Raw genomic sequence first — 24,588 nt, 5'->3', positions numbered from 1 at the left:
TCCTGCAGAGCAATGTGACCCGGGGAGTGGAGGCAGAGTGTATCCATCCCCGTCGCAGACTGAAGTCAGGTCTTATAGAGGGTTTCAAGTAAATCTGTATATATATTTATATTATAAAGATTATGACATGTCTTTATTGTCATTTAAATCTATTGCAAACACGACCAAAGGGTTGGAAAGACAAGTTGTTCTCCAGTTGTCTTGCTCCTTTCTGTTTGAACAGTTTCACCTTCGTTTGCCGTCCACACATGTTCCTACTGTACATGTCTGTAAGTGCAGATGATTCCATACGGGACTCTTATTTAAAACCCTGTGATTTTATACACCAGCTGAAAGTTATTGTTTCTTTCCAGTAACACCAGCTGCTTTTCCAGTAGCGCTTTGAATTTCACAATAGTTTCCTAATCCTCTCATTGTAATGTTGTTTTTTTCCCTCTGACAAGCCCACCGCTCGTAACAGAAGGCCGTCACTGTCGTGTTAGAGCCGTGTGTGCGTCCCCCCCCCCCCCCCCGTGTGTGTGCGTGCACGTGTACGTCCCTCTGTTTCGAGCATACTTGTCATTCCTCACCTCTTAAGTCTTTGTGTCAAGTGGTTTAGGTTGTTTTCACCAGCCTGGGGGTCATCAGGGGTCACCGGGGGTCACTGGGAGGATTATTGTAATTGGGTGGAAAATTACTAGCGGAGGATGGAACTGGACAAAGCTTTTTGTCAGGTGCTGAAACGTTGTTTCATCTGTACAAGAATAAAACCCAAACATGAGAATCGTCCAGACAAGTTGAGTGAGAGGTGGAACACGAAGGAGGGACGGAGAGGAAGAAACACTTCAGAGTGTGTTTCAGCTTTTCGATTATGTTTGATATTTCAGCCTTTTCAACTAATTCCAGAAATCTGTCTGTATGTGGCTCATTTATCTCAGGAACTATTTTACTCTTCTCTGCTTCACACTTGGCATTTGTATTCTGGAGGGCCACAGGAAGTGTAGTTACATTTAGTCAAATCTGGACCTGCAATATGTCCACATTTTTTATCAATATGAATAAATAGATTATAGAATACAGAAAGGATTACTCTAAGCTTATTTTTTGTAATTTGCTATAATCTGTCGATGTTATCTAGCTTGTAAATGAAGTTCCTCTGCGTGCCTCGTATTTACATTGTGGTTCGAAGCCGAGTCTGTGAGCCGACAGCTGCAAACATCAAAGAAGAATCACGTGGAGGACGCAGATCGTATCAGACGTGGTTAAGTGGGACCCTCTCTGCAGGGGTCAAAGTTCAGGGGTCGGTGCCATCACCGAGCCTGAGGGGTCACACCACCTGAATACCACAGTCACTTGACGTTATCCCATGACCGTGTGACATGTCTGTGTCTGTACTGTACCTGCCTTTGTCAGGGAGGAATCTTGTCACAATTATTCATCAGACATGTTGAATTTGTGAAGAAACCAGCAGACAAAACACGGAGCGAGCGACTGGAGGAGAACGTCCGAACAATAGCAGGAATGTTTTACGTCGCTTTGTGGCATCTGTCCCTCAGAAACCCCCCCCCCCCCCCGCTCTCGTTCCTGCCTCAGCAGGTTCATATGCTCTTCACTTTTATAGTCTGTCAGTTGATGGCTTCTATCTCGAGTACAAAGTCCCTGTTGAGATTTACAGTGTTGGATCAGCATAAAGACGCACGTTCCTTTATCTGCCCCCTGATCTAGATCTTTAACAGGTTCCTCCCCGACTTATAACAGCTCCTCCAGCTTCTTTAGTCTCCACCTGTCCACTAGTTTCCTGCTAACAAACAAACCAACGGAGGTAATTGCGTTCATCTTTTTTTATGTGATGGAACATGAAGCTGTGCGTGTCCTCGTCTCCACCCTCTCGTAAACCACTTGACACCATCTCCACACTTCTTTTACCATCATGTGCTGGAGTGACATTGTTTTACCAGATCAAGACCCCAGAGTGTCACTTGTAGAAAACATAGAGATAAATGCAGGAGTAACTTTTGCAAATATTTCAATTGTCTGTTACCTACTTTATATATCAATTTATAATCTGATGCACTTATTGATACAAGCCTATATTAAATAAGATGTTAATGAATTACTTAAACACCATTTGCAAAGTTACTTGTGATTGACTATAAATCTGTGTGTTTTGTTTCCAGAGCGGAACAAACCTTCACGAGAGCTGCCACAGAACCCGTGGGCAAGGCAGCCCGTCACCACAGTAACCACAGCAACCACAGCATCCGGGTCAAGTCCCTCCGTCTCCTGCGAAGTGGAAAGAACCCGTCAAACCAGACCCCGCCTCCCTCGTCCTCTTTTCCTCCTCCATCGCTCCGCTCCTCGACTCTCCCCCCGTTGTCCTCCATCCCGGCTTCAAACCCTCCGTCATCCGGAGCGTCTCAGAGCCGAGAGGAACCCAAGCAGCAAGACACACCCAGGATGGCTTTCATTAGGTGAGTATCAGCCTGAGTTTCATCCAACACAACTGTCAGAACAAGAGGGCCGGCGGCCATCATGAGGCCGGCTCTACTCAGCCACGTCTCTCACTCTTCTTCATGTGAACTCTTAAATTCCACAACAACAAGAGAAGAAGTTTCCTCGAGAGTAACGACAGTGGTGGTTGTTCGACGGTACCCACACAGCCCAAGGGCAAAGTTTGGTGTTTTCATTTGAATCTCCACCCACTGGGATGAAACTAATTTATCCTAGATTATATTTTTAAAAATAACTTGAGATGATTTATGCATCACTGAACCACAAATGCCTGCGCTGCATACTAATGTGTGCATTGCCCTGATCGAGGGGAGGCTACATGAAAACACTACACGAAAACTAAACCTGAAACTACTCCCATGTGTTTTAAATCATGTCAAACAGATGTTCTCTCTGCTCATATCCCAGTTACTAATTAGTTTTACCTTTTACACTGCGTGATGGCTCAGACATTAAGTACCTGAAGATGAAGATGAACGACATGATGGCTTCCAAAAGGGAAGTCGGAGTGTTTTGATGTTCCTCTGGTGGCTGCCTGCAGTATAGGTTATAAACCTCCTCCATGTTAGAAGATGGGACGTGGATAGTTCTGCATGCTCGAATGCACTCAGACCAACACACAGCAGTGAAGGCAGGACGCCGTGTCAATCGGTTTGGCCTGTGTGACTACAGACATCAAGGGATTTGTAGTGTCAGTTTCAATTAACTACAAAACGAACAACCATTCGAAACCTCCAACTACATCAATCGTACGTTTGCTGGACCGTTATCTGTAATTAACCAGATCAAACTTGCCAAATAATCCCATTAACCGACTGAAGAGGAAAGCTGTGGTCCAGTATAATAAACAGAACAAACCACATCACACAGCAGATCATGTTTCACACTGTCGAACACAACATGTGAGTCTGTTATTATGGTTTGAGGATCTGAGGTCGGAAGCGTGTTGACTTTACAGACGGTGACTCTAACCCCATCAAACATGGTCGATCGATCACAGAGCTGCCAGAGGAACGTTTAGTTTCCATTCAGCGTTTATTAAAGGTCCTGCAAGGAAGTTTTCAGTTTCGTTGGTTTTGGCGCCTCTGTGGACAAAAGCGAAAGAAAACACGGAGACACTGCAGCTCTGTAGATTGTTTTTACTGTCGTGATAACATTAATCCGACCGTCAGTTTACACCCTCTTCTCAGACTGTCTAAACTCTCGAGAAACTAAGAAAGCTCTTTGAATACACTGACCTGACGAGTGCTGCAGAGACTGAGCTCAACAGAGTGATGTCAGGACTCACATCTGTGTTCGTTGTTGATCACGTCGATAAAACCAGTGAAATAGACAAAATATTTAATAGTTGTAGTCACTTTCTTTTTGTAACTGTAGGAATCCCAATGAATTCAGTGTGTGAATGTGTGCAAATAGTTTAAAACAAATACATTCTTCATTCTACTTCTCATTATATAACTTTTACTCCGTTGAACCTTTGATTCTATACAAACAAAAGCTTGTAACTGCCGCGCCCCCCCCCCCCGCACCTGATTCTCAGGTGATTCTCGGAGTCATTGACTTGTGTTAACGCCTGAATGTAAACACTGTGTGTAAATGGAACCCACTGATGTTTTTATGGTCGTTCTAATGGGTTTATGAGACGCGTGTGTGTGCGAGGGACAGAGAGACAGAAAGAGATACACCCCCCCCCCCCCCGTTGTGTTTCCGTAGCGTTTTACAGCAGGACAGGGTGGGTTCACCACAGCACTAGAATAAACCTGTGGTTTCCTGTTGGGTAGGTCACACACCTTCTGTATATGTCCCCTCCCAAAATCCTCCTGGGAGGTGAACACAACTGCACTAATGTCAGAACGACTTTCTGTGATGTGTGTGTATGTTCACCGGCCCTCTGCGGAACATATATACGTATATGTATTAATAGAGTAATGTGTGAGTGAGTCAGTGGCTTGTTTCTTATGTGTGGGAAAGCAGGAAGTTCTGCCGACGTGCAGGAAGATGAGCTCAGCTGTCCTGCCCCCCCGCAGTGATGGACTGTATCTGTTTGCTGGAGGCCCTGACGCACAAAACCCCTGAAATTACTTTGCCTCTTTCCAGGACTTCTCTCGTGCAGGAGTCACATCAGGGGACAGAGATGTTTAAGGTCCTTCACACCTACTTTGTTTGGTCCGGACCAAATACCTCAGTTTTTAAAGCGTAAAGAGGAATTGTTAGATTTACGTGACCAACACAAAGAAGAAATAGAAAATAATTGCTTTACTAAAACACATGAAGAGTTCCTGCATCTCTCCACCTTTACCCTGCTACGTTTTTATAGACATGAATGATTGAGTGGGAGAGGATGACAGGTCACCAAGGTCAAGTTCAAAACCAGCACATGATGCAACACATTACATCAGGTTGTTTACGTCCCTGTGTACAGTGGCCCTGAAGGACAAACAGAGCAACACAGAGGATCAAAATAGATTCCATATCTGTCGTTTGCCCCTAACTGTGCTTTGAAAACCAGTTTTATCAACTTTAAAAAAAAACTTTTAGACAGGAATTGAATTTATCTTTAACGGTATGAACCCGTTCCACCTCGGCCTCCTCACAGATCTCAGGTCTGTCTGTCCCCTCGGGTCTCGATGAGTGAGTCACGACGGATCAGCGTCGAGGAAAACATGAGAATCACGGCGCTAATTATGTCTGACACGGTTCCAGGTAACAAGCTCAACCAGTATTCTGAGACTTGGAGACGCACACACACACACACTTGTTTACACTTGGACACACGTTTGCTTTCCCTCGGTCATTAAGAGCGTTTTACTTTTAGATGCAGTGTCTCTTGTTGCACGTGTTCATTCATGGTTTGACATTAAGGTGACACATGACCTGGTCGGTTGCGGTTAGAGATGAGGTTTTACGGTCAATGCAAAGTTCCACGCTGCACAACCTGCGAGTGTTTTGTTTGTGTGTCAGCTGCAGGGTTAAGTGGTTGTTAGGTTTTTCTCGTGCGTGACAACAGCAGTAGAAGTCGATCGTGATGCTCCGGTAGAAAGAGATAAAGTCACTGACACAATTAGAGCTTTAGTTTTTCCCACGTTACAGCAGCAGAACATATGTGACTCGTGCAGCCGGTGAGACCTGTACGGGGTTAAAAAGAAGTGATTCATGTGTGCGTGCGTGCGTGCGTGTGTGTGCGTGTGAGTGTGTGCGTGCGTGTGTGAGTGTGTGTTGGCTGCAGCTTGTCATCTGATCCACCGGTGTTATCGACTGCATGTCCACAGTGTGGGAGCCGCTCTCCTGTCCCGTACTCGGCTCTCGTCTCCTCTCCCCGGGGGAATTGTGTTTGTGTGCATGATGTTCACATACATGTGCAAACTGTCAGTACATGTTCACATGAGCAACACTGGATATGAGGTCGTGTGTTGTTGTTGTTGTTGTTGTGACCCCGTTGTTCGTGTGTGTGTGATGATTCATGTGACGAAACACAATGCGAAATAAATCCAGGTTATAATCGTATGCATGAATAATTGTAAATCACACACACAAACAAACACACTACATCTGCCATTGTTAAGATGCAGGTGTAGTGGTGTTATGTAACAGGTAAGTGAGGATACGGGATGGATGACAGATCAAACACACAGACACACACACACACAGTATTGTCAGCATGACTTCAGAGGACGCACATTTACTGCATTTGTTTCCTTGCGACTTCATCTAACCTCAACCATAACTACCACTTAACTAATAAAAACCCTTAACTTTAACCTAAATCCAACCTGATCCAAACCTTGAAACACGTCTTCACCTTCAAAGTGCACACGCAGCCCCTCCAGAAAACTGTTAGGAGTTCAGTGCAGTTCGGAAAGCAGCAGCTTAAAAGTCGTAGATCTTCCTGTGGTCATGCAGCTGCCCACACATCAGTCTTGACTCAAGTCTGATCATCACTCATTTCCATTGGTTTGCCGCATCTGTTGTTGTAGAATGAATTCAAAGTGATTTATTATGAAGTTTGTTTTTCACCTTCTTCAGGTTGTAATACATACAAACGTTTGTATGTGAATGATGGCTCGTGGAAACAGGGTATACTTGTCTCTATTGCTCTATTAGTTTAATTGGATCTTAACACTGTAATATGTAGTTCACACTCTGTTCTTAACGCTGGTTGCGTAACGTGAAGAGCTCAGACGACACATCGTTAACAACCTGCTCATGTCTGGTCTCAACCTGTCGTTAAACACGAAACAAGTCGGCAGTGATGGTGTCACGCTCACCTGCTGTGAAATGTGACTGGTTTAATAGATCATGACTGAATCGTCTCTGCCCGATTTAGCACCGAGGGTCTGATTGTGTATTTCAGATTTGCCTGCGTCCTCTTCACTTTGTGTTGAGCGGCATCCTCCTGACACACAACCCCACGCTCATCTTAATCATTCATGACATCACCCCAGATTTCCCAGCGACGCCCGGCTGTTGCTTTGTGCGAGTGTGTCTGTGTGTGTGTGTGTGTGTGTGTGTGTGTCTGTCATCTGCAGCAGGCTTTTTGTGAACCAAAACATTCTTCAGATCACACACGAGTGTGAGAAATGCAAGACTCACAATTAGAGCCTGACCGATATAGATGTTAGAAGTACAAAATTGAGGCTTGATATGTTCTAGTTTAACCATCAAGTCAGTTACAAGTAACTATAAATTCTTTATTATTATGTTATAAAATCTTTATGTGCTAGGTCTTTAATACATTATGGTCTTAGTAATATTTACAACTTTAAATCTCGTTGGCGGCAGCATGCGTAGTTTATAATGTGTCTGTGTGTTGTTCTTAAAAATGTCTTTCAAAGTCCAACAGAAACCATTTTTCTCTGTATTGTTTATTCAGTTTATTGTCATATTTGCACATGTGTATAAGCACATAAAGTCTGTAGAAGGCTCATGTCAGCTGTTATCAGCCAACCCACATACGGGCCGGGCTCTGCTCCCTGTGATATCCCACACCAGGGTGTTTGTTTGATCGCAGGTTGGGCTCCAGCCCTGCAGAAGCATTCGCACTCTACGACTTTACCAAAGTGTCAACTCTAAGCCTCTGGGCTTTGCAGGAGAAACACAATAGTGGTGAATTAGCCATTTAAACTTTGGCTGAACTTGATTTGTTTCCGCTCATAAATCAGCCGCAGCTTTTAGTTCAAGTTTTCATTCGAGGTCTTTTGATTGACTGGGGCTTTTCTAATCAGTCATCATTAAACAGCCTCCAGGGGAAGTTTTAATCCATTTCTGATACTTCAAACCGTGATTCAACTTTGAGGCAAACATGACCACTGGGTAGGCCTTTATTCTTCCGATCACGTAATTGTAGTGAAACCTGTACGTGTGCACGCAGAGCTCAGAGAGTGGAGTCTGACTCCGAGCAGGTCGGCCTCGAGGCAGAGGTACAGCACGGTGAATGGCAGCTTGGGCCCACGCCTTGTTGTTTATCTAGAGAGGTGAACAAAGGCAAACGGGTATTAATGCTAAAGAGAGTGAACCATGAATGGAACACACCTCCCTGTTTTTCTAAAAGTTGAATGGTACGGGCTCCCCCCCCATGCCTGCAGTGAAGGGAAGTGATGGATTGAATAGATTGAGCTTAAATTGTTCTGTTGGGTAGATTCATTCTTTTCCTTCCTGTGTAACAAAGGTGAACTGTCAATCTTCAATAGAAACATGGGGGGGGAAGTATCCTAAGAAACGTTTCATAAGTTGTTTCTTATCTAAATGACAGTAATGGGTTGAAGGCTCGTCGCTCCTGTGAATGGAGAAGGTCAAAGTTAACGACAGTCAGGGGAGAAGCCTTCAAGGCTAAAAGTGTAAAAGTCAACAAAGCCGAGATAAACAGACGATAAAAAGTCCTCCGACGCTCAGGGAGCTGGAATCATCAGTATGTCCTACTACTGTCTCAGGGGGGTGTCCTCAAGAGAAGCTGATACAAGGTTTAATGTGCAGTATTATTACAAATAAAGTCCACTTAGCAATGCATGAGGAGGCCGCCTTGTACTCCTTCACAGCCGGAGCCCGAGGGATGGAAGATCCCAATGATGCATGTGGTCAACCAATCAGGAGTCAGTCTCAGCTGTCAATCATGACATTTCACCCTGTTTTTATATCATCAAACTAAAACCAAACTTGAACGTAAAGTGAACACTTGACAAAATGTACCTAAAATGGCATGAATTGGACATATACTTTGACTTTTTAGTTTGGTCCCTTCTGCTAACAAGGAGGAGGTGAGCTTAGGTAGGGAGAATCAGCATTGCAACCCTTGTTGAATAGCAAATGATAATGGTCCATATGGTCCCGTCTTGTTGGACAAATAATAGAAATAGCAATAGAAGATCAGCAGAACGAGGGTTGAGGTACCTGATCCGGCATCAGCACAGAACTCCTTGTGGATCTGATAAAGCGAAGTCGATGGGGGTTTGCACAAATCAGAGATAATGACCGAAGTGAAATCACAGGAAGTCAGAGTGGACCACATCTTGTATTCACTCTTGAGTGGGGGAAAAAAAGCAATAAAAAATTATTGGTGTGACTCTAGGAGTCCCCCCCCCCCCCCCCCCCCCCCCCTCTTTGTTTATCCCCTCAGACGTCTTGAGTTCATGTAGGAAAAGACTGAAGTGTGAGAACGTGCTTCCAAGTGAGTCAATCACAGGAAACTTAATACAATTTCAATACGAACTACCATCATATAGATCCTGTGAAGGGAACCAACGCGCGCTGCTGCTGCTGTGATCTACGTTTCACTTGTTTTCAATGAGCTGTCACGCTGGAAGTCTTTAGGAACTACCCAGGACTTCCTACAGCCCGTATCTCAGATTGTATCTGATCTGTGAACACCTGCTGAGGCCAGGATGAGGGAGCCGGGGCTGAATGACTGAGGCCATTGTCTCGGTTTGAGAAAGGCGCTCGTCACTGAGTCGTCAGATGGACACAAATAAAAAACGCAGGCCGGCGTCGGAAAGCTACATCAAATACAGCGCTCCTCTTCTTCCTCAAAGCTCCAGCCCTCGCCCACTGTAGCCATCTTTTTACTCTGAGAAGTCGGTGGAAGCAGAACGGTTTGAGGAGCTGAGTCACTGCAGGAGAAACGGTCGTCCTGGTGCAGCACATTACGTCGTCCCTGTGCCTCTCTCGTCTCCTCACAGTGTAATTTGAATCTGAATTATTTATGGTGTGTGTCGGCTGCTGCGGAGACATGATAATGATTCGCGCCCCCCCCCCCCCCCCCCCCGTTCAGGTGTGTGTCTGTGTGCTGCCCTCACAGCATGGATGGATTTCTATACATGTGTATGCATGTTTGGTTGTAACCATTTACCCTTATACACTGTGTGTGTGTGTGTGTGTGTGTGTGTGTGTGTGTGGGGGGGGGTGTGCAGTCTCACACAGCCTCTAAGCAACCTGAGCTCACCTGACTGATGTTACCTAGCAAACACTTTCCCATTACTGTACCAGGCACACAACAGACTGAACATGACTGTGTGTGTGTGGGGGGGGGGGTTCGGCTGTCCACAATGAAGGGAGGTCGATGCAAAGTCTTATTAAGAAACCTGTGTGTATTTCTAGGGGCTTGGGGGGGGGGGCCACATTCAAAATGGACCCTACACTTTCTAAAGCTGTTCATAGAATTTAAGCGTCTCTCACAACGTTGTCATTTCCGTTCCAGCTTCTCCTGCAACGCTCGAGACCTTTAAGGCTTCGTGTTAGAATTCGGTTAGGGTAAGGGGTTTTAGTTGTGGTGGTTAAGATAAGGGGCTCTGCCAATGACTGTCCTCGCTAAGATAGAAGTGCAAGATTGTGTGTGTGTGGGGGGTCTACATGATTCCCACCCCCCCCTGTAACATGGTCCCTACTTGACACCCAGTCTAAATGTTTCAGTGGCTCCATGACAGCTCCTTCTGCCTGGAAACTGTATTAACGACCGAACAGTGAGCTGTGCAATCAGTGACAAACGTGGGGCCACGGGGTCACATGACTCCGTCTGTCAGGCACCGACATGTCAAGAGAGCTCATTGTTGCCGCAGCTCCGCGGCCCCTGAAACACGGGAACCATATCTCACCGTCGTTGTTTTCCCTCGGAGGTGTCGGGTTGGAGGATGTTTTTGACAGATGCACAGCAGACGGGAACTGAGGCTCCAACCTCGGTCGAGCTGAAGCTGAACCGTGTCCCTGGTTTGTGATTGTTATCGAGTGTTGTTCCAGCCCAGACGCTAATCGGGAGACAGTATCTTCAAGATGCCGTTTGTATGAAAGGCTTCTTGTAAGCAGGAGTCGCACTCTTCCACGAGTGTCTCGTAGAAGAAATGTGTAATTTTCTACAGAGTATAGGTAAAATACAGTGTTCAATTGAAAGTGATGAATCCTGATTTGCTGCTGGTGTAAAGTCTTTAATTCAGCGTGCAGCCGGTCAGCTCAGCAGAATGAATAATAAATCTCTATTTACTCGCGTCTGCTTATCACTCAAAACAACTCTGATTAAAGAAACTTAAATTACAGAACGGTCTGTACTTTCCTCCTGAATCAAGGAACGCTGCATGATCCCAGGACACTATAATTAAATCACAATGGATAAAGAATAGTGTGTAATTTCCAGTTGACATCTTAACCCGTTTGTACATATTACAAGTGAAACACAGTGAATGGAGATTAAGGTAGATGTTTGCACGGACGGATGGGTTTTCCTTTTACAAGTGCCGGTTTCCACATAAAATTAAGGAAACAGCTTGTGCCTCATGCCAACATGTGCACAGGCTGAACGGGTCATTACCCAAGTCCATTAAGCACGTCCTGCCCCGGTGACTGCGTGACACCATTTCTATTATTGATAGATTTCTGTTATTTGCTCATTTCTTTCCGTAGCATTTGCGTGGGGGGGGGGGCGCGATTTACCTGTGAACTAATTACGTCTGTCATCAAAAAACCATTATCATTAGAATATTTCTAAAAACACAACACAGGTTGACACAGTCCAGGAAGAGAAGCAGTAAAAACCTGCTCAGTCCTTATTGAGCTCTGTTACAGGGTCTGTGAGTGATCCCACCGTGCACCACACAAATCACTGATCACACCTCGTGAATAGATTTGAACCGTAACCATCTCGCACCATCACGACGTTCGACCGCTGACGTCAGCAACCTGCTGCCGTCGTCTGCCTGAGCTACTGGAGCCAATCGATTCCTCCCTCGCTCTCATTCTTCTCTCGTAATCGATTTTCCGTCCCTCGTCATTTTTCACTTTTCAGCCTTTTTTTCAGTCCGTCTGTGACGAATGGGATTGTTTGTTCGTTTCTGCAGTTTGGACATCGTCAGACACCGTGAACTCATTTTCACATATGGCAGCAGCCTTCAGATAATCTGTTTAACTTGAGGTTAAACTGGACGAACACAACTTATACAGCTGATTAACTCTGAGTGACTCAAACACTCGATGTGCCAGCAACACAATGAAGCTGCGTCTGGAGCCCAACAGACATTGTTTTACATATGGACGATTCAGAAAAGATGAGAATTTGTTTGTTTTCTTTAAATATCAGGCCTCAGTCTCATTTCTTTGTTATAAGAGTTTGATAAAGGCATCTTAGGAATAATTGGCAAATGTTTTTCAAATATAAATATTGGCCAATATATCTGTAAAGGACATTTTTATACTCTCTAATATCAGTTTTGGCATCAGCCCCCAAAACACAATAAATTACTCGTATAATAATTCTTTAAAAGATCGTAGTTTCTCTGGTACTCTGACTAGAAGGGCCCTCTCTCTAAAAACAACCCCGGATCCACCGTCTTAATTGAATCGTCTCCAAATGTTAACGACTCCGTCCTTTTGGTTCAGTCGTTTTTGCATAATCCTCCTGAGAGACGGACGAACGGCAACGACAACATATCGTTCTTGTGCTTCTCTTCCTTAAACCTAACTTTCTTTGTTGTCTTATATTGCAGCCGATACGTTGTTTTGTTGCTGTGCAGAAACGCCCAAAGTTTTACAACAGCGGTGAAAAGTGTGCGTGGGTGGCACGGTGTGTACTAGTCGTCAGGTTTTTGTTCGAGCCGCATGTTGTGTTTTGTGGTTTTCTGCTTCCTTGGAGTCTGTCTGTTATGTGGCACACACCTCAGCTTCTTCACAGACTTTCTTTTTGCTATAAGAGTGATTATTCAGGTTCATTATTCGGGCCGCGGGCTGAATAGCATGTGGGGCCCACCTCACCCGTCCCTCCGTGGACTTGTGCAGCTTAGTGGCAGTGACAGACTTGGCCATACGCTTGTGCTGTGGGGGGGCCCGGTATCAAGGAGCCCATTACCATAGTGTCAATTCTTCCATTGAGCCACCTCCACAGACATGCATTGAGGGCCAGCCAGACAGAGGGCCGGCCCCAGTGAATGGCTGTTTACCGGCAGGTTGGGTTTGTCTCCGGTCACATGCGGCTAAAGCCTCCGTAGCTAACCTGCTCAGGGTAATCGCTGCACACACGCTGACTCCCAGCGCACAATGCAAATCAAACCTAGCGACTCAGACTCAACGGGAAAACAAAGGTGCTCCCACAGACACACTGGTGTCTTTCTTTCTGTCCCGTGTGCTCCCTCACGCCACAGCTAAAGTCTGACATTTTAATCCAGGGAACAGAGCTGGTGTTTGTGTGGTGGGACTGAGGCGAGGCAACCGGCCCTGACAGCAGAGATGAAGTCACACAGAGTTTGAAAAAGAATCTGATATATGTGATATCACGGGAGAATGTTTCCTGTTGGGAATCGACCAGATTTGTGATCTCCCATCGTCGGGATCAGAAGTAACTCGCGCGTCACGATTGTTATCAGATGGTGAAATGTGTGTCACGTCGTGGAAAAGGAACGGCGCCCGTTTCCCGCCGCCGAGGCCCAGAGGCTGGCGAGCTGTGAAAAATGTAAGATCCCTTCAGAGGAGAAACAGAAACGAGGAGGTGAGAAGAGAGCAGGCGGCCTCGGACATATTTCAGAGACGTGTGTTTTCTTTCAGGATGTTTTTATTTGTTTCCACATCACGGTTTCCTCGCTAATGCAATCGGCTCGATAGCTTAAGGGTGTGTTCACAAATGTCTGTCGTTTATAAGGAGAACGTTTAGAATTAATTGGTTTTGGCAAAAAAGTCATTTGAGTCCCAGACAAACATTTTAATATGAAACAAAATAATATGCCAGGAATTTGATGCTTTTTGTTGCCAAAACAAAAGAGAAGAAAATTTAATTATTATTAACCCGTTCACCTGGAAGTCCTGTTTCTGCTGCAAGAATTAACACAAATCTAAATTATGAACCTGAATATGAGCAGAACGTTTTTCCTCCTGATCTCCTGAGTCTTGTGTTTGTCCTGTTTGTCTTTATTTACTCTTCTCCCTGTCGTCGTCTCTCAGGGAGCTGTCGTCCAGACATCAGATCAGTGGTCCGCTCAGGAACGCCAGGGAGTCCACGCTCATCTGACGAGGCAGAGGGACGTGACGGAACAAGAGAGGGAGACGACACTAGTTAGTGAATCAGGTTATTGGACCGAGACACAAAACCCAAATGAACAACTCCCACTAGAACAAGTCCACTGGAACTCCACTAAAAGTCCCTGCTCGCACATTAACCTGGGGGCAGATCCGTCTGTGTGAGTTATTCACGAACCATCAACTAACAGGCAATAAAGTGTATGTGCCTGTATTTGATTTAAATGATATGTTTATCATCTCCTAGGAGAAACCTGCTCATCACGTAAATTGATGTCACAGTATTCGGTCCCTGCTCTGCTGACTGTTCACTTGTCTAATCACCACTCGTGTGTGTGTTTTTGTTTACGTGTACGTCGTGAATCGTAAATCACAACCGGGGAAGGTCTCGGCTCCCGAGCTTGTCTCTGGAACGAAGGAGTTATCGCTGCGCGGGTCGTGTGGGGACTCGTGTGAGGGACCTGAGTCAGCACCTGAACAGACCTGTGGATTTAAACTGGCAGACTAACTGAACCAGAGTGTGTAGATCAGTTCATGTGGAGACAGATTTCTGAAACATGCACATGAATAATGTGTGTGTGTCTCTTTGGTGTTACTATGTGCTGCACTGGTGCTGTTTCTTATTTTTCCACTTGACCCATAAATGCTACAGAATGACTCTGTTTTTATCGTCTTACATCATCGACACTAATAAAATATTGATATTTGACTTTTTAATGGGGCCTTGTTACTTATTCAGGAGGAAGTCTGTCCCGGACCGACCGCGACGTCCCTCCTGCTCAAAGACTCCTCGGCTTTTCATCGGGCTTCAACCCTCGCGTCACGTTATCGTCTCGAGTCAGAGCTGCAGGTTCTAACGTCAAATCGATCAGAACTGTTCTCATACTCGTTACATCGTGTTTATCACATTTAGATTTAGAGTTACATGGTTTTTAAGACCTTGTTCAATATTCTGTAAATCTCACCGCTTGTATTCATCTATTAAGTGAAAATCCAAGTGCGTCCCTGCCCATGGGAAGATTGTTTCTCTTCCTCTTCCTCTCACTCTTTCCTTCTTTGAACCGATCGTCCTGTTCATCCTCTATCTCTCCTCCAGGGCGACGTGTTCCAGTGGTGACCTATTAAAGGCTGAGGAATGTACCGAGCCCAGTCTCTGACCTTGTAATGGTTTGACCTGTTGGTTCAGGATCAAACACAAACTTGCACGACCTGGACAGAGAGGTGGGGGGGGGTCACATACCTCTGCTCACTTAGCCTGCTCCGGTGCGATTATGAAACAGAAAGACGTCTTCACAGTCAAACATTAACGTTCACGTGTGAGTCAGAAGTCTGATAATCCTGCGTTGAGAATAAACCAAACAGAGAACACGTGAAGCAGAACCCGTTTTAGTTTTTAAGTCATTATCATTATCAGATATTTTCATGTTGTTTATTTTCCGGGAGGATTAGACACGTTTTTACGTTTGCGCTGCTTCACATGAAGAATCGGGGGAAATTGCTGTTTGGGATGTGAAGGCTTTAAGGCTCATAACATGTTATAATTAGCGTCTTCAGTGGAAGTGACGTTTTCTGTTGCTCTCTGTTTGCTCACTAGTCTCAAAAAGCACCAAACAGATTTCAGTGAAAGTTACAGGAAGTCATTAGGCCAGGGTTTACTGATGTTTCCCTTTCAGCTCCTGCCTTTAACAAAGCACCTCACTTCTTCACGATGAACCCACAACACGTGAAACTCTTGTCGATCCATATTGACACAAACTTTTTCCACCGTCTCAATCTTCACCAAACTAGGATCAGAACATATTTGCCAGAATAAATCTGTTTTGACCAGATGCCACATATCGATAGCTCAACGTCCGTTTGTCATTTTCAAATCTAAAAGCAGGGATTCCGTTTTCAAAAGTATGAAATAATAACTTTCAAAACAGCCGTTACAAAGTTAGAGGACCAATGAAAACAAGAAAACAATCAAGGACAACAAGCAAATTCATATATCATTTAAATCAATGACGGCAAATGATATAATCAGTAGGAAAGCTGATAAAATAATGCAGCATCATTTAAAGGTAATTGCAAAAGAGACGGATTAAAAAATAAACAAATCAAAGCAAAACAAACTCAAGTAGAATCCATTTGGTCAAAGAAAGAAGCTGCATGAGCACAGGAAGTCGTATTAGATCGGATTAGATCAGAGAGATCGATGGAACAAACACGAGAGACGTGTTTAACAGTTCCACGTGTGAAAGGGAAGGTGGATGGATTTCCAAAGATTCCTGTGTGTAGCTGAGCAGGAAGCTGGAGTTAATGATTGCCTCCTGATTCTGCCTGTTGAGCTAATCTACCGTCACATTCTTTCATTGGGAGGGAAAGTGGAGGAGAGTCTCTCTGAACCTGATCCCTGCTCCGCAGTCGAAGAGCAGCTCGGCGTCTCAGCCTCAGATCTGAGATCGTACCGAACGACAGCAGCGTGAAGTAACTCCTCAGATCTGTGTTTACATATCAGACACACAGATTAACTCCTGGGAGTAAGTGACGGAGACTTCAGAGCGGGAAGAAAAACACGAAGCACGAAGAGTCGACTTTAAATCACAAACTCTGCCGACGTGTGGATCATTCGGGCGTCTGTCGTTCTGTCTGCTGCTCTGAGACCAGACAGAAGAATCTAGTGAGGCTCTGATTAAGTGTTTGACTTTAAACTGGCAGTTTGAAGAGCTGTGGCTGCAGCTAGTGACTCCAAGTTCACTGAACGTCCTCTGAACTTTAGAGCATGTAAACCTTTCAGAGTGATGATACTCAAATGAGGAATATGAGCAGAAGGGTTGGTGAAGTGACGTCAGGTTTAAGACCAGAGTCCGTGGACGGAACATGAAGTAATTCACACATCAGGTCGCGTCTAAATCACTTGGTTGAGCTGACGAGAACTTTAGGAATTAAATAATGGAAACAGGAAAATAAGGCTTGGTACACACACTCACACACACACACACACACACACACACACACACACACACACACACTGCAGAGGTAATAGGAAGTGGCGAACAGGAAAGCGAAAGGCAGCATCTGTTTCCCTCCATTCATCTGTTGGTGCCGATGGAGATGAGGCTGGAGTCGGAGCGAACATCCTGTCGGCCGCTCGCACTATCGCCCGGTCACACACACACACACACACACACACACACACATAACACACACACACACTCTCCAGATGTGCAACCTTGTGCAGCCGCCGCTCCGTTTAGCAGCATCATCTGTAAAATCACTCATGGTGTCATTTCTCCAGAGGAAACCAACCGGTCCCGATGATGGATTCGTGTTTATTTGAGTTGATTCAAGCACAATTAGTGAAAATATAAAGATGTTTGAGGCCGAGGTGCATCAGCTGGTTTCCTTTCTTAGACGAGAAGATTGATAAAACTAAAATGTTTTCCAGAACACGTCAATGTGTGATGTTCTCGACGGCTCCTCTCTCCTGCAGAGCCTGTTTGAATGACGGTGAAACAGTGCAGCTGGTTTTCTGCCTGTTCTCTGACACCTGGGTGATTTCAAAGCGACAGTAAGATGTTCACTTCAGCTGTTTGTCTCTTTTTCCTCTGCCTTTTCGAATCTGTTGATCTCAGATCTGATCTCCCTCCAGCAGCTTTGCATTCTTTTAACCCTGAGCTGCTTCTTAACTTATCTAATTCCACTCATCGTCCTCGTGTGTCTCACGTCATGCTGCAGCAGGACAACAAACATGTCAACACGAAGAAAAATGTAAAAGACGTGTGGAGAGTATTTGTTATTTGGTTTTACAAAACTTTATATTCGCCACCAAATACTCCAACTTTTATGAATATCTGGGAGAGAAGGAGATTATTGTGCAGCTGAATGAATGAAGGTTGAATGTGTATTTATAATTATACTTTACCGGCTAAGTGGAAGACGAGTCACGATGCACCTGTCATGTAAACCCAGTGAAATATGACTGACATGTTCTTGGCAGCTCTGATGTCGTCCACCTGTGGGAACTCGCTTTAGTGTCACACACACCCACACACACACACACACACACACACACACCCACACCCACACACACACAGACAAACAATCCAACTTTAGTCTAACCTTAAAACAAGTCTTTGCCTTCACGTCTACTGATTTATTTTAGGTTAATGTGACGGTTTAGGTTCCCACAACATAAATTATGCACCACACAGTCTTGTACTTCTAACCCTTGTACTAAACGTAGTTCTAACCCTAAAAGCAAATCCTTAAACAAGTCTTAAAGTTATTTTCTCAATACAAGTACAGTGGTCCTTCAAACACACAAGTACAAGTACACACACACGTACCACGCTGTAATTTGTCGGCTCTTTTCTTTGTGGGAGTGATTCTGGGGAGAAGCTTTTCCTCCTCACACACTCAACCTTCACAGATCTGTTGGACGTCTTGTTCCCTCAGACGCTGACGCTGTGTTTGCCTCCGTCAGGTGTGAGGGAACCTGAGGTTCAAGGCAGCTCCGGTCCGTGCGAGTGTTGACTCCTGGTTGATGGTTAATCCACAGTTTACATTACTGCGCCGGGTGGAGCGCCTCTCCCTCACCGGGGAGGATTTATTTGATTGGTTCTACAGGTTTTATTTTCTGCCTGATGGTCATTTGCACTGTTCCACTTCTGACCCGACCCTGGAAAACGAATGACTGAAATAGTTCACTTCCTGTGTGATGATGTCGGGACGCCGTCAGATGAGCCGTCCTCGTGTTCGATGCCAGTTTTCCAAAATGCCTTTCATCTTTCATCTCGTTTTTTCCACCAGATGATGCACCAGCGTTTTATCCGACTGTTTTCTCCTCTGATACAGAACCAGAGCTCTTTGTGTTTCATGCACACGAAAGATGGAAATAATATATTTACCATAATGTACAATTTTCTCATTGCAACTAATTCCATTTAACTTTTTAATATCCTGACATGGGTAATGGTCACTGTTTGATAGTTACAAGGTGCAGTGGGAAAGGTGTTTTGATTCTGAAATATCAAAGCACTTCATTTATGATAATTTGCATAAGTTTGCATTTACACGACTCGTAACCTTTCGATTCAGTGTCATTTAAAAAAGTGTTTTCTATGCATATAAAAATATGCATTAAAATATATCACTTACGATCATAATTGAAAGTACTAATTTCTTTCCAAACAATAATTAAAAATGTAAAGTTAATTTGGACTTGAAGTTTTTCATTGTTCAGTATAAATCTTTGTGCTTTGAGATTTACAGGTAATAAGAAAATATTAATAATTTATGTCTCTGATTGTGCTTTTTTGAAGAAATGATTGAAGTGCACAAAAAGAAAATGAATCGAAAGCAGTGACACTTTAAAATTAAAATCCATATCTTGATATTAAAGTGACGGAGGAGCTGCAGTCACACACACGTTGTTTGTTTTGTGTCACCCTGCCCGTCAGGACTCTGTGTTCGGCTCCGGAGCTTCTACAGTTTGTGTCTTTGTGTCTTTGTGTCTTCGTGTCCGTGACGTCACCGCTGCCGCTCCGTCTTCTCTGGCTGAGCTGCTTTTGTAAAATATTGATCGCCCCCCCCCCCCTCCTCCTGGCTCTGACTGGCAGACGGGTGCAGGAGCCGGGGAAGATTGAAGTGACCGAATAAAAACGGAACAGAACCGGCTCGTCAAGGTCATAAATGTCAAGGCCTGACTCCCCCCCCCCCCCCCCCCCCCCTTTCCTCTATAAATCACAGCCTCTTGTTTCTCTTGTTTACTCTCTCTCTCTCTCTCTCTCTCTCTCTCTCTCTCTCTCTCTGCAGGTCGGCCTTGCTCGTCCTCGTCCTTGGGTTTTTAACTCACACTCACTAGCATCGCTAACAAAGTAGCTCAGTGTTTCTTTTAGAAATAACTCGTGACTTCAGTACGTGTCGTACTAACTGCAGTGATGCTTAGTGGACAAAATACTGCAACGTTGACATTTTCGTTTTCCCGATTTGTTATATTTTGGAGGAGTCTGTGAAGAAAGAGGCAGAAAAGCAAGTTTCCTGTTCCCTCAACGTGATCTGAAGCTTAAGAACATAAAGTACAAGTCAGACGACACGGAGTCTTCATGGGTTTCGGTCTCGAGACGTCTCCGACTGGAGGAAGCTCCACGTGAAGAGATGTCAAATCAGATGATAGACGTGTTCATATTCAAACTCAAATTGTGCACCTGTGCATAAAGGGCGCTTCACTTCACCGTAACTGGAAAAGCTGGTTCCTGTAACGCCGTTGCTGTCTCCACCCACATTAATCAAACACCGAGCTGCCACATGTTTTCATTGGAGGCTGTTAAATTTGTCCCTGGCTCTCGTTTGAGGAATAAAGTCGCTCGTTCCCACGGTTTTAATTAAAACGTTCTTATAACAACTGGTAACTGTTGAACAATCCTCACACATTACTGTATACGCCACTTTATATTAATGTATATTGTATATTACACATATCTGTACAGGAGAAGAGCGCCTGTCTAGTTCCACAGATTCTCCCTTCTCTCTAGGATGCCAACACCTACGTGTAACATGGAGAGTGACAGCAATTCTAGCGTTTCATGGATGTGCTGTTGGAACGGGTGACGCAAGTAGAGGGAGATATACTGGGGAGGCTGTGGGAGACATCTTCAGACTGGGTGGTGACACTTGCTTTTATCTATTGTTCCACCTTCTGGTCTCCTTGATGCATCAAGTCTACTAAACTCTTCTGCCTGAGTTCTCCTTTCACCAGCTTCCAGGAAACTTCCAGAACAGGAACCAGTCACAGAACTTTGGAAATAATCCCCGGAGTGGGTTTTTTTTTACATCGTGGACGAGTACGAACAGAAAACGTCACCCGAGTGCGACATTTTCCCAGAACCTGTGAGTTTCCATGTGCGTGGTGGACTCTCCTCTGCAGGGGCGTGTTCGAATGAATGAGCACACGTATGACCTTCACTCTGCATGTGAGCCAACATGTCGTTGTCGTGTTCTCACATCCAATTCTCCGCCCTTAACACTTAATGTTCCTGCAGAGATTTCTAACTGATTTCATATCTTCTCGGTTCTATCCTGTAGAACCATGTTACTCGTATAGAACCACAGCTCGTGGAGAGAACGTTTCCAGGGTCTTTAAATAAACGTCCTGAAGCTGCAGCAGCACAGAGAACCTGACGTGTCAGACACACACACCATCAGAGCTTCTAATCACTTTCACAACCCGATTTGTTTGTTAATCCTTGTTCCCTGTCACTTTCTAGCTCTGCTGCTGTAACACAAGATAATTACACAGCAAAGCATTTATTACCCACAAGACACCGCAGCTTAAAGGAGTCATGTTTTTTTTTTAACACTGGTTTTAAATCACGTTTTCACATTAAAGTCTTGATAGCACACACACACGTGCTGTGAAGAGCGTCTCAGTATCTCCTGCCCTCTCACGCGGCTGCTGACGCGTCCGACTCGCTCGTAGCTGTTGTCGCTACATGAGCGTCTGAAGTGAGACTCTCTCTCTCCTCCTCTCTGGCCTCATCAGTCGGAGGCTTAATGCAGAGCGACGCGGCAGAACAGCGGCTCCGGCCCGACAAGCTGTTTCTGCTTCATTATTCATGATCGCAGCCGCTCGCTCAGTTGTCAGTGTCGCTAGACTTTATGGAGCATGTGGATTCAGACACATTCAGCACTGAGGGGAAAAACAACATTTAAATAAATAATATCACTGACGAGCTCAATAAATCATGAGCTGCGTGACCTGTTACTCGGGGGTCAGCGCTCTACATAAGCTGTGATAAAAGGTTAATGCTGAGGGGATCTAATACCACATGGTCAGTGCACAACCGGGAGGTGGCTCCTGCAGACGCCTCAGACCGCCTGCTGCCGTTTGGTATTAGTATTATTAATCTGTTATTGAATTATCTTTGTGACGGACAGAACTTTTCCTTTGTTATATTTGAAGCATCTGAACATCTACTGGAAGAATTAATAAGAATAATCCTCCAAGAAATTCAAATTCAGTTATTTCTATCTATCTGTCCATCAGTTTTCATTTTGAATTAAAAAAAATGTTTAAATACAAATTTCACGTGTAATTTTTGTCACTGGGTTTATAACTGACTTTTTACAGTTTAGTTTTTAATAGAATTTAAACTAATTCATTTCATTTTATAGGACAGACACAATTTTAGTGATTTCAGGTTAATATTTTAATATTTTCAGTCCTGTTCTTTCAAACCGACACTTTTAACTGAGACTTTCTGCGTCTCTCAGGTGAGAGAGGTCGTTTCAGTCTGATCACTGACACATTAATTCATTATTTTTCCAATATCATCATCTCGATCAATCCAGTGAAATGTTAAATCGTTTAGCTTCGCTCCAGCAGCAGATTAGCGGCTGACGAGGTGTTTTAACTCAGATGAAGCCACATCTGTCCCCAGCTGTGGGACCAGAGGTTTGTCCCCGAGCGCTGGAAACACACACTGAGATTAAAAGAGCAAACGAGAGCATGAAAGGTGAAGAGATGAAGGAGACGTCCGTCCACTACGTCTCATCATCCTCATCTTCATCATCTTCTTCATCATCAGATCTGCTGTGAGGGAACGATGGTGATGTGCACGTATTGTTAAGACAGTCGTGTGTGTGTCTGTGTGTGTGTGTGTTTGGAGGACACACAAACCTCTGGTGTGAGCATCTCACCCCCTGTAACACACAGTCCTGCCTCTCACAGGGATTAACTCCACACACACACACACACACACACACTGGACAGATGTTTGTGTGTTTTTCACGTGCGCGGCCTGAAGCTGCAGAGAAACTCACTTCTTCACTTTCCTCTCTGGTTGTTTGATGTTTTTGTTTTTCATCGTGACGTTTTCACTTCATTTCATACGTTACACGGTTGCGTCATCTTCACGCTGCCATGCTCCTGGAATACACACACATTATTGTGATGTGCACATTAACACACTCACATACAGAGACTGCTGGTTAAATCACCACTCATGTACTCACACACTGTGTTGTCCCTGCAGTGTGTGTTTCTCAGCACCGGTTATATAAACCAGTGTTTTCGGTGGAGATGTGAGCAGCTGCTAGTAACTGGCCTCACACCACCTCACATTGTTTCTGCCAACACATCACCGGGGTCACACACACACACACAAACACACAAACACACAAACACACTAACAAGGTTGCATAACCTCATCATATCGCTCGCTCTTCGTGTCTTTATGTTTGTTCGTCATGTGCACAGAAGGGCTCAGCTGAAGTTCTGTGTCTGTCTCCATTTAAAAAACATTTTTGTTCACACAACCTTCGTTTTTACAAAATATCTCAAATCGGGCTACAAACGCTCAATCAACCGTACTGGACCAGTAGGTGGCGATAAAGTTTACGTCAAATGTTGCCAGATGTACCATAATTATCGTATTTGTGAGATTATTTTACCCTCTGTACGATGTACGATCATTAATGCCCAAATGTCCATGATGTACGATCATTTGATCATTTTGTGACACTTAGTATTATAAGGTGTAATCGGATGTGGCTCACGTCTGTTTACGCATCTCTTCTCATGTGACGTCTTTCCAGCATCATGCTTGGACGATGAACGTGACTCGAGAAGTACGATGACAGCGTGATCACGTGACACACACTTTACACTCACACACTCAGAGGAAGACGTTCCCTCCGTCCTTCACCTACACACTTCATCCTGTGGACGAAGCTGGAGCCGGTCCCAGCTGAACGGAGAGAGAGAGCTGAGATAGAGAAGAGCCCATTGATATCAAATGAACACGACGGTGGAAACTGAGCCACTGACGACAGGAGAAAGTGTGTCGGCTGCCAGTCACTCGGACGTTCACACATTTACACAGTTAAACAACAGATGGAGCGAAATCCTGAGCAACTCAACGTCCAGTTAACGAAACCCTGGATTGGTTTCAATGTGTAGGAATGAAACGCACGGTTTCAGATGACAACAAACATATTGAGTGACACGTCAACATGAGACGGATCAGCCGACAGTCGACCGAGCAGAGAGACGCCGCCTCGGGGAAACTGTCTGACGTGTGATGGACGTGCACTCGGGTGTTTACTCGGATGTTCCTGCAGCCAAATAAAACACATTCACTGATGTTTTAATCAAGCTGAACTCTCCATGTGATGCTTTAACATGTTAAACGATACTTGAGAATTTTTACGTTGACCTGAAAGACTGATGCCATCTATAGATCCGGAGCCTGGTAGAGCAGCAGGAGGAAGAACTTCATCACCAGCAGCTCTGGAGTCTAGTGGACGTCTTCATGGTTCCTCTTTTCCATCCTGAGATCTTTGTATTCTTCCAGTTTCAGGGTCTGAAACCAGCTTTAACTGTTGTGTTTGTTTTTAGCTGCTTCTTCAGCCCTAACCTCGCTCTTCTTTCAGTGTCTTTGCTATTTTCAATCTGTCTGCATGTATATAATTATATTCAGTATATGTTCCCCCGTGTTTTTAGTTTTCTCCTTTCGCACACTTTTCAGGAATTCCCCCCGTGGCGCTCACAATGCAGCGGCTCTGTTGAGTAAACACTGGATTTGATCTGTGTGCTCTCGTATCGTGGTTTCCCCCGGGTGGAAGTCAGAGCTGTAG

At 44.7% G+C, this 24,588-nt stretch overlaps 1 protein-coding gene across 1 annotated transcript in view; it reads left to right on the top strand.

Moving 5' to 3' along the window:
• The window catches only part of si:ch211-266k8.4 (rab GTPase-activating protein 1), a 45,165-nt gene extending 30,480 nt beyond the window's left edge, over nt 1-14,685 (top strand). Inside the window, exons 14-15 of the mRNA XM_034589147.1 lie at nt 2,157-2,450; nt 13,894-14,685. Coding sequence (XP_034445038.1) covers nt 2,157-2,450; nt 13,894-13,960 — 361 coding nt within the window. The 3' untranslated portion in view covers nt 13,961-14,685. The remainder of the gene's footprint in view (nt 1-2,156; nt 2,451-13,893) is intronic.
• The last annotated feature ends 9,903 nt before the right edge of the window (nt 14,686-24,588 follow it).

Source organism: Hippoglossus hippoglossus, chromosome 6, assembly GCF_009819705.1.
Source record: "Hippoglossus hippoglossus isolate fHipHip1 chromosome 6, fHipHip1.pri, whole genome shotgun sequence".
Lineage (NCBI taxonomy): Eukaryota > Metazoa > Chordata > Actinopteri > Pleuronectiformes > Pleuronectidae > Hippoglossus > Hippoglossus hippoglossus.
The sequence above is the reverse complement of the archived record's forward strand: the minus strand, read 5'-3'. Positions and strand labels throughout refer to the sequence as shown.